Below are 13,935 nucleotides of genomic sequence, written 5' to 3'. Positions count from 1 at the left end.
CTTAGTATGAAACATAAAGACTCAACAAAAAGAAAAAAAGCAACTTGGAGGAAAACTGAAACTATAAAGGGAAGAAGCAACTTTTTAATTAAAGCTGTTAAGATCCTCAGAGAGATAAGGCATCCATGAAATAAAAACAAGATACCATTTTAAAAGCACATCTGGAAAATGTAAAAGAGCTCTTAGAAATTAAAAATCTGATCACAGAAAAGAAAAAAACAAAAAAAAACCTTCCTAGAAGCGTTAGAAGATAAAATTGAGAAACAGAAATTAGAGGACCAGTCAAGGAGGGTCAGCATCGAAATTGTAAGTTTCAGAAGTAGGAAACAGAAGACAGAAGAAATCAACAACAAAATTTTTAAATCCCAGAACTGAAGATTATAAATTGCCAAATTGAAACAGTCCTGTGAGTACCTAGCACAGTGGATGGAAATAGACCCACATCGTTGTAAAATTATACAACACCGTGGCCAACACAATATTTTCTTATTGTGTAAGAAAATAAAAAGCGGGTTATCTACAGAGGATGAGACTCAGAATGGCTTCAGACTTTCCCACAGCAGCAGTACTGGGAAGTTAGAAGATGGGAGCAGTGCCTTTGAAATTCTGTCAGAAATTATGTCCAGCCTTCAATTCTATGCCCAAACTAGCCTGCAGGTAGAAGCAAAAGGTTTTAAGATGTGCAAAGTCTCAAAAATGACCTCCCACACATACTTTGTTCCCACCAAAATAAGGGGTAAACCAGAGGAGGACCAGGGAAAACTCATGAGAGAGAAGTCAAAGGAATCCCAGAAAGATTGGTGAAGGGAGAACTGGGGCTGAGAGCCTCACAGCTGGGGAGCAGGCAGCCAGTCCAGGCTGGAGCCAGGCAGCAGTTGCAGAGCAGACTCTCCAGAAGATACAAGACAGAGAGCACCTGATATGATGAATGTATTGAAACCAGAGTTAGACCACAGATTGAATTGGGGATAAGTACGTAGACAATTAACCAAATGAAAGAAACGTGACAATTACCAATTTTAGGGAAAGTAAAAAAAAAAGTATGCATGTTATTATGTATTACTGCTGCATGACACATCCCACAACTTAGTGGCTGGAAACAACAATAAATAGTTTCTGTTGGTCAGGAATTTGGGAGTGGCATAGCTCGAGCTTTGACTTGGAAACTCATGAGTTTGTTACTCAGTACATCGGCTGCAACTGCAGTGCCCTAAAGCTTTAACTGAGGCTGAACAATCTGCTGGCTCCCAAGGGCAGGATGAAAGAAAAATCACAATATCCTCCTAATAGTTGACTTAATATTGAGCTAACCAAGTTATACTGTAACTATATTGAGAAGAAGAGCTGCAAGTGTGGCTTCATGAAGTGGGGATGGGTACCCAAAAATATTTTAATTAAATCCTCATCTTCCAAAGTAAAAAGTCAATAGCTAAAGTAGCTTTTTAGCGCCTAAAATCCTAACAATCTAGAGGTAGCAATATAAGCATTTATCTTTAGATGTGCAAAGGTAAATACTAGAAATTCAGTTGAGTTGAAAGTGGTTGTTTCTGGCAAATGAGATTAGGGAGTCCTGGGAGCTAAGGTTTTCCTTAAGAAATCTTGTTGCCTTATTAGACTATGCACACTATAACTTTGATACTAATAAATAGTTTAGATTAACAAAGGGAAGCCATAAAAGTAAGTAAACATAGGTGAATAGTTGCAAGTTGATGGAGTGGAGGAAGCGGGTCATCCTCATTTTGATACCAGAAGAAGAAATCACAAAAGAAAAGGCAGATTTAATAGATTTGATTTCATACTCATCAAAAACTTATGTACATTGAACACAAACATGTACAGAAGTGAAAGGCAAACACTGATCCGGGGGAAAAAGTCCTGCTATACAAAGCAAAGGGTGGTTAGTAAAATGTAAATTGTTTCAATCTTTTCAAAAATATTAAATGTTTCAATCTGTCTCTAGGGCAGTTTGTCAAATACAGAATTGATCCTGTATGACTCTTGGTGCACACCAAGATTTAGCTATTAGAGTTTTTGTTCATAATAGAAAAATGTGAAACAGTTGAAATGACCAGCAGTAAGTGATGAGGTTACGGAAATAAAACGAGTGGTACACTTCCATTGTATACCTGAACCACTCGTTTTACTTCTGTAGCTCTTAAAAATCAGGAGAGTGAAAATAATATATTCTCTTAAAACCATTCGTGATATATATTTCTTTCACTTTTTAATTTAAAACTTACATGAATATTTACATATACACATGCACACACATGTACACACTGTGTGAGTCAGGGTATTAATGTTTTCCTTTGGGGTTGTGTGTGAGTGTGTGCATGCATTTTTTCCTTTGCGTTTTCTGTGTCTTCCAAGTTTTTAACACTGATCAGGTGCTATTTTTGTAGTCAAGAAAAAAAACAGGGTTTTTTTGGTTTATTTGAAAAAAATGTGGAAAGTGCAAAGAAGAAAACAGTAATCATATTCTCACCACCCAGAATTAGCCACTACCAACATTTGGCATATTTGCTTCAGTTTTTCTTTCTGTAAATTTTAAAAATATAAATAACAACACTAAAACATTAACCTTGGCCATATTTTAGATCTGAAATCATGGCTGGGTTTTTCTCCCTCTTCTTTTCCTCCCTTATCCCCCCCACCCACCCCATCCCCTTTTATTTCTCAAGTTTTCTGCAATGAGCATGTTTTTCTATATAATTGTTTTAAAGTTACTGTTTCTCATGTGAATACTTTTTGAGGAGATGAACTGTAATTAACTGTGAAGGGTAGAATTTTTTAAATGCCAAATAAGTCTTAGACATTTAGAAGAAGGTGGCCGGGCGCGGTGGCTCAAGCCTGTAATCCCAGCACTTTGGGAGGCCGAGACGGGCGGATCACGAGGTCAGGAGATCGAAACCATCCTGGCTAACACGGTGAAACCCCGTCTCTACTAAAAATACAAAAAAATTAGCCGGGCGAGGTGGCGGGCGCCTGTAGTCCCAGCTACTCGGGAGGCTGAGGCAGGAGAATGGCGTGAACCCGGGAGGCGGAGCTTGCAGTGAGCTGAGATCGCGCCACTGCACTCCAGCCTGGGGGCAGAGCGAGACTCTGTCTCAAAAAAATAAAAAAGAAGAAGAAGGTAAGAAGTTTTCCTGGGAGCAGAGAAAGCATTCCATAGAGGTGGGGTAGCCATTTGTCCTGGTTGCCCTGGGCAGTCCAAGTTGTTCTGATGACATGTACTCCAAAATGTCCTGGTTTGAGACAGGAAATTATAAGGAGTCTAGATTTGGGAGATTAATGAACAGCCACTTGGCTGAATCATGGCAGTTGTACTGAGTGAATAGGAAAGAAATTAAAAGTAAGATTGAGACCATATTACAGAAGCCTGTTGAATACTAATGTAAGTTCCTCCACTGATTCTAGGGCTGAGGCAGGAAATGTACAAGATGCGCTTGGTACGTGTTGTAGTGCCAGAAAGTAAGGAAATACTAAACACACACACATACGTACATACATACATACATACCTATGTTGATGTGGATATGTCAAAGGGACACAGGCCAACTGAAAGAGCTGCCAGTGGTGAAAGCTGGAACAGTTTGAGCATCAAAATAATGTATTGGATTATAACCCAAAATATAAGCTAAATATCTATGAGTCCATGCTGATATTGAATGGTTGAATAAATAAGAAATAGGACTCTGCATGATGCTTTCCTCCCAAGGAGTGCAGTAGGGAAAGGGAGAAGGGGGAGTAACTTCACAGTAGGAAGCTGGGAAAGATGACCCTGATCAGCCTGGTGATCAAGGTTCGCATCAGCAGGGTAAGGCATGTTGACATCGTGGACCCTGGGCATGTTGTAGTGAGGATGACTCTTCTGCTCTGTGATCTACCCCGAAAGCCGTAACTCCAGTCTAGTCAGGAGAAAAGCACCAGACAAATCCAAGTTGGCATTCTATAAATGCCTGACCAGCACTTCTTAAAACTGACATGGTCATCAAAAGCAGGGAGAGATTTAGAAACTGTCACAGCCAAGCAGAGCCTCGGGGCACATAGCAACTGAAGGTGACGTGGTGACCTGGGTGGGATGCTGGAACTGAGAAACGACATGGAGAAAACTGAGGAGGTCTAAAGAAAGGATAGTCTTGACCCTGTCTGTGTTGGTTCACTGATTGTGACCAATGTACCACACCAATATCGGATGTTAATAAAAAGGGAAACTGAGGGTGGGCAACATAGGAATTACGTACTTCCTTCACAATTTTTCTTTAAATCTAAAACTTTTTCAATGTGAAGGATTTTTTTAAAGTGTTCTCATAGGGCTTTCGAGCAGGTGAGTTGAAAAATAATTAGAACAGTATGATAGGTCTCTGTGATCGTCAGTAACTGTGGTGAAAATACGAGAGACCTGTTCTGTCTGTGTGGTGTACATCACCCCTTATTGTGCCAGAGCACCCAGTTCAGCACAAACTTCCTCCCGTTCATTTCCAGACCCTTAAGAACAATGAGCCCCTTGGAATTCCACAGGACTTTAAGACTAGGTATTTTCATTACATACTTATAACAAATTCATATGAAAAGAGTATTGAACTGTGGGTAGCAGAGAGAAAACTGGGCTGGACAGCAGGGGTCCTGGTTGCTTCTTCCTGGTTCTCTTGTGAGCCAGCAGAGTGACCCTGGGCTTGTCACTGAACCTCTCTGGATCTGCTTCCTCATCTATAAAAGGAGAGGGTTGAACTGGGGAAAAAATTTCTATGGTAACTTACAGTTCTAAAAATACCATGATACTAAATTAAGGTTTAGAGGGAGGCTGTAGCACCACAAATAATGGAATCTACGTTTCTGATTTCTTGGTCCATTGTCTACAGTACTAAACTCCAAGAATCGTTTTGAAGACCACTCTGAGACTTCTTTAGAATTCTCATCCTACTCCCCATATTCTTGGAGTGGAGATTCAGTTTAGAATTCCAGTTTTAGATAAGCTGAAGGGATTCCAACTCCTTTGTTTCATAGTTTAAGAAACTGGGCTCCAGAGAGATTGAGATTTGTTCAAATCACAAAATGAGTCGGAGGCAGAGGCCAGGTTTTCTTATATCAGGTCTAGAGCGCTTTCACCTGCAGCATGCTTCCCACAGAATATGGGCTGTCTTTTTACAATGCCACCAGGACCTCATTTGCACTGTCTCCAGAGTGGTCCTTGAGGGCAATTGCTCGCTGTCCAAAAACCATCATGTCTGTCAGCTCTAATCCCTGAGAATGGGAAAAGTAACCAGGGTGCAGGGAAGGGACCCATCTCCCTGTGAACCTTTCCTCTTTAGGTCTGAGAAAGGAAACAATTTCATTTTTTCTTTCCCTTTCATTTCCAGACCTTACCTTTCCTCCTTGGTTATTATGTAGCCAGAAATTATTTGTTTACAGAAGATGCGAATCAGCCAGCCCCTGAAGGGTTAACACTCCCAAATTATGGGGCTGGGTTAACAATAAACAGGATGTCCTCCAGAAATTAAATTTAAACTGCTGTGACTCAGGCTGGCCCATCCCCTCCACTGGATCGCTGCTTGGGGTCATTATCGGTGGTTAATTACACCCTTGGGTTTAGCAACAGTGTGTTGGTCAGTTTGGGCCAAAGGAAAGCAGGCTCAGGGAGAAGGGGTTGTGGAGGGAAGGGTGGGACCTGGGCCTGGTGGAGCGGGTCTGGTGCATTGTGGAAGCGGGAGGTTTGAATGGAAGAGCCAAAAGGAGAGGGATGAGCATGGCTGGCTGAGAGCCCTCTGCCAGAGCTGATCCCAGGGATTCTTGACTCACTTCCTACCTGGGGTCGAGAGCCTACCCTTTCCATAGCCACTGGGATGCACTTTCTAGCCTGGCCGCTTTTCTTCCTGGAATCAGAGAATCATAGAATGCTCAGTGCCTCAAGGAAGCTCCTAAATTACCTACTTTAATCTATTCATTTTATGGAGCAGGAAATGGAGTCCTAGTGCCCAGTGCAGCTGTCACCTGCCAAAGGGCAGCCTGCTCAGTGGAAGCAGAGGCCAAGCTAATGCTCAGGTTGAGACTCCTAGACCCATGATCCTCTTTCTGCTGTACCATGCTGTAAAGTAGGGAATCTGAGGGGCAGCTCTTCATAGCAAGTCCAAGGCAGACTTGGGCTGGATTTCAGATTCTTTTCCAAGCTAGCAGCTTTTTGATTTTGTGAGTTTTCCCAGGGAAAGAATCCAGCCTGGCCAATCATTAATGCCTCTGTTATTTATTACCTCTCCCCAGTCTCCCAAGAAGGTTTACAGATCCACAGTTTGCCCCTCTATAGAGAAGCAGCGAAGGACCTAATATAGACCATAGTGGTTCGTGATTTCAAGGATAGCTATTATAGTGAGTCTGCAGTGAGTCTGTAATTTCTGAGTTTGCAACTCCTCAAGACACAAGGTCTTATTGTTATTCACAGGGTGTCTCCCCTTTCCTGCCCTTCTCACCTTTCCTTTCCTTTCCTACCCCTCCCCTCCTCCTCCTCTTTCTTCCCTTCTGTTCCCTTCCTTTATCTCTTTAAGAGACAGGGTCTCCTTCTGTTGCCCAGGCTAGGGTGCAGTGGTATGATCATAATTCACTCCAGCCTCGAACTCCTGGGCTTCAGTGATCCCACTGTTTCAGCCTCTCAAGTGACTGGGACTACACGCATGTGCCACCACACCCGGCTGATTTTTGGTGGTGGTGGTGGTGGTTGTTTTGAGATAGGATCTTGCTATATTGCCCAGTCTAGTCTTGAACTCCTGGTTCAAGCAGTCCTCCACCTGGGCCTCCCAAAGTGCTGGGATTACAGGTATGAGCTGCCATACCAAACTGAATTTTTTTTTTTTTTTTTTTTTTTTTGAGATAGGGTCTTGCTCTGTCACTTAGGCTAGTGTACAGTGGTGCAATTATAGCTCACTACAGCCTCAGACTTCTTGTCCTCACCTTTTCATTGTCTTTAAATGACAGACTATCAGTAGCAAAGATGTTCTGGGGCAGAACAATCTGTGTCTGACACTGTAGGTGGGAGGACCTCTCTCTAACCAAGCCTAGATGCCAGTGGTTGTATGCCCAACAGGGCACATGGTCCAAGTACCAAGTAGCAAGCCATGGCCACGCTTCCTCACCCTCCTGGAGGAAAGTGGCATGTACTGTACTGATACTTTCAGCTGCATCCTTCCCCACTTCTCACAATATCCCTCTTTGTCTCTTTCTCTTATAGGATTCCTTTTAAGATTGGGCAGCCCAAGAAACAGATTGTGCCCAAAACAGTGAGTAACTCGATTGTTGTGCTGTGAGATTCAGTTCTGTATCACATGGCCTTTGCGTAGAACCAAAGCTTTGAATCAACACATCTTGGGGCTGGGAAGACGGCAGCCTGGGCCTTATTCCCGCTTATGCGGATCTAGAACCTCACACAGACTGGGGCTTAGAGGGGCCTCCTGTCCTGGGACATTTCCCCTAGGAAAGGTTAGCCTGGGCTCTTTATCGTCCTTGGGCAGGTGGAAGAGGTGGATTACAAAAATGTAGAGAAAGATATTGCTTTAGAACAGTCCACCTCTAGGGACTGGCTTGCAGTCTACACTTTTCCTAAGAGTGTTCCTGAAACAGAGGCCCCCACCAAAGATATTGCCCAGGCGTTTATTTCTGTTACCTCAGCTGCAGAAAAGTCCAGGAAGCTTTTCCCAGTGGCCTCAGCCTGTTTGTCCCAACTTCCAAATGCATTCTTGGCCATGACCCAGAGTCACTCAGCAGGAAGGGAAGGTTGAATCTCACCCCCCTTTAAGCCCACAGTTTTTATCCCTAGAATGTTATCTCCAGAATGGGAAAGGAAGAGAATCATAGATTCTTGGGAAGTTAGAGCTGGAAGCTCGTAGAGATCATCTAGTCCAACCTCCTGATTTTTCTTGATGAAGAAAATGAGACCCATGGAAAGTTGCAGCGACTTTCTCAAGTTATAAAAACCCCACACTGGCAAAGCTAGAGTTAGAACTCAGGCGTGAGCCCCTGGCCGATACTCTTTCCATTGCCTGATGCTTCCCTGGGCTGTGAAGCCCTCCCATTGTTTTGGAATCCCAGTGCAAAATGGCCTTTTCAACCTCCTGACCCACAAATCTGAGTAGGTCTCTTGGTTTTAATGTGGGAGACCACAACTGTAGAGCCTCTCTGATGTGACAGCTACAGAAAGTCCAGTGCTGTGCTGGTGGCAGAGGCCCTCGTCTGTCATCCCAGCCCCTGACAGTTCTTGTCTTACTAGCTTCTCCCCTCCTTGGCAGAGCTCTCAAAAGCATAGGAAAGAGATTGCTTCAGTCTGGTGAGAAGTTTGGCACACATCTGACCAATGGCTCCATCTCTAGCAAATCCAAAGTAAGATCACTTGAGAGGACACAGGCCCAAGTTAAAAGCACCCTGACAGGGTACAGTGGCTTATGCCTGTAATCCCAACACTTTGGAAGGCCTAGGTGGGGGGATCATTTCAAGCAAGAATTTTGAGACCAGCCTGGGCAACAAAGAGAGACCCCAACTCTACAAAAAAAAAAATGCACGCCTGTAGTCCCAGCTACTTGGGAGGCTAAAGCAGGAGGATTGCTTGAGCACAGGAGTTCAAGGCCACAGTGAGCTCTGATTGCACCACTGCACTCCACCCTAGGTAATAGACTGAGACCCTGTCTGTTAAAAAAAGAAAAAAAAGCTGGGGAGGGGGGCCTCTCTCTGCTTCATGCAGAGGCAGATTGCTGACCAACTCAGCGATGACCTCTCATGCAGAGGCTGACCATCTGTAGAGGCTCTCAGCTGAAGTCCAAAGAATCTGGGTGTGCATATGTTGGGCTCTAGCCGGCTGCAGGAAGTGGGAAGGTGTGGCTTTGAGTCTCCAGAGTTTAATCCATGACAGATCTGAAAGAGAAGTGGTTTCAAGAGGGGTATTTTACTCTGAATGCTCACTACAAACGAAAACCTTCCCAGCACCCCAATCTTTATCACAATGAACTTTGTTCTCCACAGAAAGTGTAGGCAAACCAGCTGCTTTGCCAGTGTGTTGGTGGCAAGATCTCTGGCTCCGTTCATCTAAGGAGTGGCAAGGACTCACAGTGAGGGCAGATGCACACAGGGCGTCTCTCTTCCCTTCCTCACATCTGTCTTGCTGGAGATGGAATTGTGGTCCTCTGATTATGGCATCTGCTCTCTTGATAGACTGGGGGTCAGGTAGGGGTTAAGAAGCCAGGTTTGGGAGGCTGGCGCCCTGGGTCCACATCCTGGCTCTGCCACATGCTGTCTGTGACCTTGGGCAAGTTTCTTAACCTCTAGAGCCTTTGTTTTCTCATTTATAAAATGAGGATGATGACAGTACGTGTGTCACAGATGTTACTTTGAGGCTCACACAAGGTAATACATTGAAGGCACCTAACACAGTGTCTGGCACAAAATAAGTCCCCAGTTACTATTAACTACATCACAGGAAGCTGGTTGATTTGACCCTCTTTGCGAACCATCAGGGACTCAGCCTGTCCCAGGCAGCTAGATTTCCCAGTGCAACAAAGTCGGCTAGGCCTTTGATCTCTCACAAGGAATCACAGCTGAGCTACAACTTGGGAGTAGTTATTTGCTTCCCTGGCCTAGACCCCTCCACTCCCCAGAGGCACTAAAGTAGAAGTAGCAAGACCCTGCCTCTTCAGTCTCGTTCCCCACCCACCACCCCCTCCCGGCCCCCGAAACAGGCCTGGGCTGTGCGGCTGTCTCAGCATCTCTGGCAGCTGCCCTCGGACAGCAGTGACGCACTCTGTTGTTCTTGCCCAGGCACTTTCAGGGAGGGGAGCAGCTGTGGCTGCCTGGGTTACTGGAAGTCATGGAGCCCCTGTCATGGGAAGAAATGCTCATGTTATCTTCAGGGAGTTTCAGGAGGTTTTTGGCTCAGGGCACCCAACTGTCAGGCACAAAGACAGCATTGTGTCCCTACCCTCACTGTTCTCCTGTGCCCAGGTTATTAACACGAATTCCATCATTGTCAAGGCTTTGGCTAGAATGACTTGTTACTGCTGGGGCTGACCATTAGAACTGAGATGGAGGAACAAAAGCTCCCCCAATCCCGATCCTCACCTTCCACCCAGTCCCCTCCCGCTCCCCAGGTCCCATAAAGTGGCTGGAGCATCTTAGCATAGAAAGAAGCTGCCGCACCTTCCTGCATAACCTGGGAAGATGGAAGAGCCCTTCTAAGCTTTGCTCTTTGTGTCCGCCTGAAACAAGGGTTACTGTGAGTCTTGCACAACAAGGAACATGCACTCCAAGGTTCCTAGCCTGGTGGGTGCGCTGCAAAGTGAGGGCGAAGAGAGTCTGGCCACATGCAGCCTCCACTGGAGAAGGATTTTCACCTGCCAGGTGACAGGGCCCTTAGCCTCATTAATCCTGCTAGAACACACCTACAGGGAGCCTACTTTCCACCCAGAGCATCCCTTGAAGGAGAGGGCTTCCCAGAGTGCTGAGGATTCTGGGCTTCTCAGACTGCGATCAGATGCACCTCAGCCCTGGGATCAGAGCCCCAGCCCTGCCTGCCAGTTTCCTTTTTCACTTCACCATGAGCATAAGTTTGGGTGGGAACTCGGCCTGTTCATTCACTTAATACTGAGTTCCCACTCTGTGCCAGGGCATGACCTGTGCACTGCCAATAGAGCAGAGAACAGCAAAACCCCTTCCTCCCACCGTGGGCCTTGAAGAATGAATGCAGGGAGTGGCCAAAGGTAGTGTCTGGGGCTTGGTTCTCCCTGCACTAACCTCGCCAGCCTGGCCCAGCTTGCCCTGATCCCCTGACGGTCCGTGCACATGTGTTTATACTTGCATTGTTGACTGGGGTCCAATTGCCTTTTTGGCAAAGGCATCAAGCATTCAAAGATGTTCAGATCTTTTCTGTCTGGCTCTTTTCCTCAGAATGAGGCTCCAGTGTGTCCCTTTAGTCCCTTAGCCATTATCTGAGAGGCTAGAATTCTGGCAGTGTCCCCGTGCATCTTTCCCCAGTGAAGGAGAGAGCTCTCGGACCAGCGAGCTAGAGAAGCAACCCACCCGGGCTGCTGGAAGCGGGGAGGTGAAATGTGTCCGAACTCCTCTCAGGCTGTCAGATGGCCTTGAGCGGCACCAAGTAGAAAACGCACTTCCGCCCCCAACCTGCTCCTCGGCTTCATTGTGAGACCTCGAGTTCCTCAGCTTCCAGAATGATCCAACCTAGCTGAAAACGTGAAGTCCCTCCCGATACAAGTCCAAACAGTCCCCAGCCAGGGAGACCAGGTGTTCTCTGACATCCCACACACATCGGCACACTTGGGGGATTGCAAAAGAGAGGAAGGGAGCCAAAGGCTGGGGCCCCAGGTTACAGCTGACACTCAGCACCCCTCCCAAAGAGCACCCCTGTGTGTTCTGGATCTCTAGAAGAGTTTGGTTTGGGCTAAGTAGTGCTTAGTTTTAATTTTCTCTATCTGGAAATAAATACTTTTAGTAAGTAAAGATGCTGCTCAGCTGTCATATCCTGCAAAGTTAGAAGAAAGATGTGGGCCAGGCGCAGTGGCTTATGCCTGTAATCCCAGCACTTTGGGAGGCCAAGGCAGGCAGATCACTTGAGGCCAGGAGTTCAAGACTAGCCCAGGTAACATGGTGACCCCATCTCTACCAAAAAAAAAAAAAAAAAATTCAAACAGCCGGGTGTGGTGGTTCACTCGTATAGTCCCAGCTACTCAGGAGGCTGAGGCATGAGAATTGCTTGGGCCTGGGAGGCAGAGGTTGCAGTGAGCAGAGGTTGTGTCACCGTACTCCAGTCTGAGCGACAGAGTGAGACTCTGTCTCAAAAAAAAAAAAAAAAAAGAATAAAAGGATGTGTCTAGCAGGCTGGGCACAGTGGCTCACACCTGTAATCCCAGCACTTTGAGAGGCCAAGACACGGGGGATGATCACCTGAGGTCAGGAGTTCGAGGCCAGCCTGACCAACATGGAGAAACCCCGTCTCTACTAAAAACACAAAGATTAGCTGGGCATGGTGGCACATGCCTGTAATCCCAGCTACTCGGGAGGCTGAGGCAGGAGAATCGCTTGAACCCGGGAGGCAGAGGTTGCAGTGAGCCAAGATGGCACTATTGCACTCCAACCTGGGTGACAAGAGCGGAACTCCATCTCAAAAAAATAAAAAAATAAAAAATAAAAATGTGTGTCTAGTAAAGAGGCTAGGGCACGGTCACAGCACCCAAGCATGGGGCTCTACCCTTAGCCAACATCAGGGTTTCCCTGGCTGCCGGTTTCCTGTGTGCTTGGAGCAGCTCCTCCTCTCTGCGAACAGGTTTATAGCCCAGCCTGCAGCCCCAGATTGCTCTGGTCTTCCCAACACCCCAGTGAGCAGGAGAAAAACACAGAAACTAACATTAGTGAACACTGCCGTGGGCCAGGCGCCTTGCAGTCTGTTCTGCACGCACTGCCTCCTAATCCTCAAAAGGAACCACTAAGGTAGATATTATCAGCTATTTCCTTGTAAGCCACCTAAAGTTGGCTGAGTGAGGTGGCTTACACCTGTAATCCCAGCACTTTGAGAGGCCAATGCAAGAGGATCACTTGAGGCCAGAAGTTCAAGACCAGCCTAGGCAACATGGCAAAATCCCATCTCCACAAAAATTTTAAAAAATTAGCCAGGCATAATGGCATATGCCTATAGTCCCAGCTATGCAGGAGGCTGAGACAGGAGTATTCCTTGAGCCTAGAAGGTCAAGGCTACAGTGAGCCATGATGCCACCACTGCATTCCAGCCTGGGCAACAGAGCAAAACTCTGTCTCAAAAAAAAAAAAAAAAATGCTCAGTACTATCAAGGCTCCACAACTAGTATCAGAGTTCATATCTTACCTGTCTCTGCTCATGCCTCTAAACTGCATTCTTCTTGCCCCGCTGCAGAAAACTAGGCTGACACCAAAGTACAGACTTTCAAGGGCCCCGACAAGGCTCCTTCACACCAAAGCAAATTTCCCACCTGCAGTCACACCAGCCTTTCCATTCCTTTAGCTAACTAAGACTTTGGTTCCTGCAAACTTGCAAATCCCCTGGGACAGGCAACACTTTAAATGCTCATCAAGCATTTGTGCACTAGTGGGAGTGAATTTTGAATTTTTTTCTTATGAGTAGCTTTTGCTAGATCCTAAGGAAAGTAATGATAAAAATATTGGGTTCCTGGATGGAGAAAGAGTCTGTTGAAAAGAGGAAGAGGGCCGGGCGCGGTGGCTCAAGCCTGTAATTCCAGCACTTTGGGAGGCCGAGACGGGCGGATCACCAGGTCAGGAGATCGAGACCATCCTGGCTAACACGGTGAAACCCCGTCTCTACTAAAAAAATACAAAAAACTAGCCGGGCGAGGTGGCAGGCACCTGTAGTCCCAGCCACTCGGGAGGCTGAGGCAGGAGAATGGCGTAAACCCGGGAGGCGGAGCTTGCAGTGAGCTGAGGTCCGGCCACTGCACTCCAGCCTGGGTGACATAGCAAGACTCTGTCTCAAAAAAAAAAAAAAAAAAGAGGAAGAGAGATTGTAGGATGGGAGGTGGGGGCACCAATGGTGGATTTTACTTCACAGTTTTGTGGAAGATTCTAGATGCTAGGATCATAAAGTAAGGAAAAGAGCATTTTTTTCCTGCTTCTGGATTTTACAGTTGAAATGAGGAAGATAAGCTATCTCTATGCAAGGAGTCTGTTGTCGTGCCTGGAGAGCCAGAGCTAAGCAGACTCTCTAACTCTCTCTGGCCTCATCCTTGCTGTCCAAAAGGCCCATTAGAGTCAGCACATAGATTTGTATGTGGCTGTTGTTTATCTCCACCACCAGGGCCCATGTCTGTTTGAATCACCACGGCATCCCCAGAACCTGGCAGAATGCATCGCACTTAATAGGTGCTCAATACATGTTCGTAGGAATGAATGTTGTTGAAATTT

General features: G+C 46.1%; 1 protein-coding gene across 2 annotated transcripts in view; it reads left to right on the top strand.

Annotated features, from left to right (window-relative positions):
- BIN3 (bridging integrator 3) overlaps window positions 1-13,935 on the top strand; it is a 48,958-nt gene that overhangs the window by 16,957 nt on the left and 18,066 nt on the right. The window contains exon 2 of one of the 2 annotated variants that reach the window (XM_033228481.1): window positions 7,220-7,268. The exons of the other annotated variant lie outside the window; for it this stretch is intronic. Coding sequence (XP_033084372.1) covers window positions 7,220-7,268 — 49 coding nt within the window. The remainder of the gene's footprint in view (window positions 1-7,219; window positions 7,269-13,935) is intronic. 2 annotated transcript variants of the gene reach the window in all.

The sequence above is a fragment of the Trachypithecus francoisi genome, unplaced genomic scaffold (genome assembly GCF_009764315.1).
Source record: "Trachypithecus francoisi isolate TF-2019V2 unplaced genomic scaffold, Tfra_2.0 Contig01440, whole genome shotgun sequence".
Taxonomy (NCBI): domain Eukaryota; kingdom Metazoa; phylum Chordata; class Mammalia; order Primates; family Cercopithecidae; genus Trachypithecus; species Trachypithecus francoisi.
This window is presented reverse-complemented; position numbering and strand designations above follow the sequence as displayed.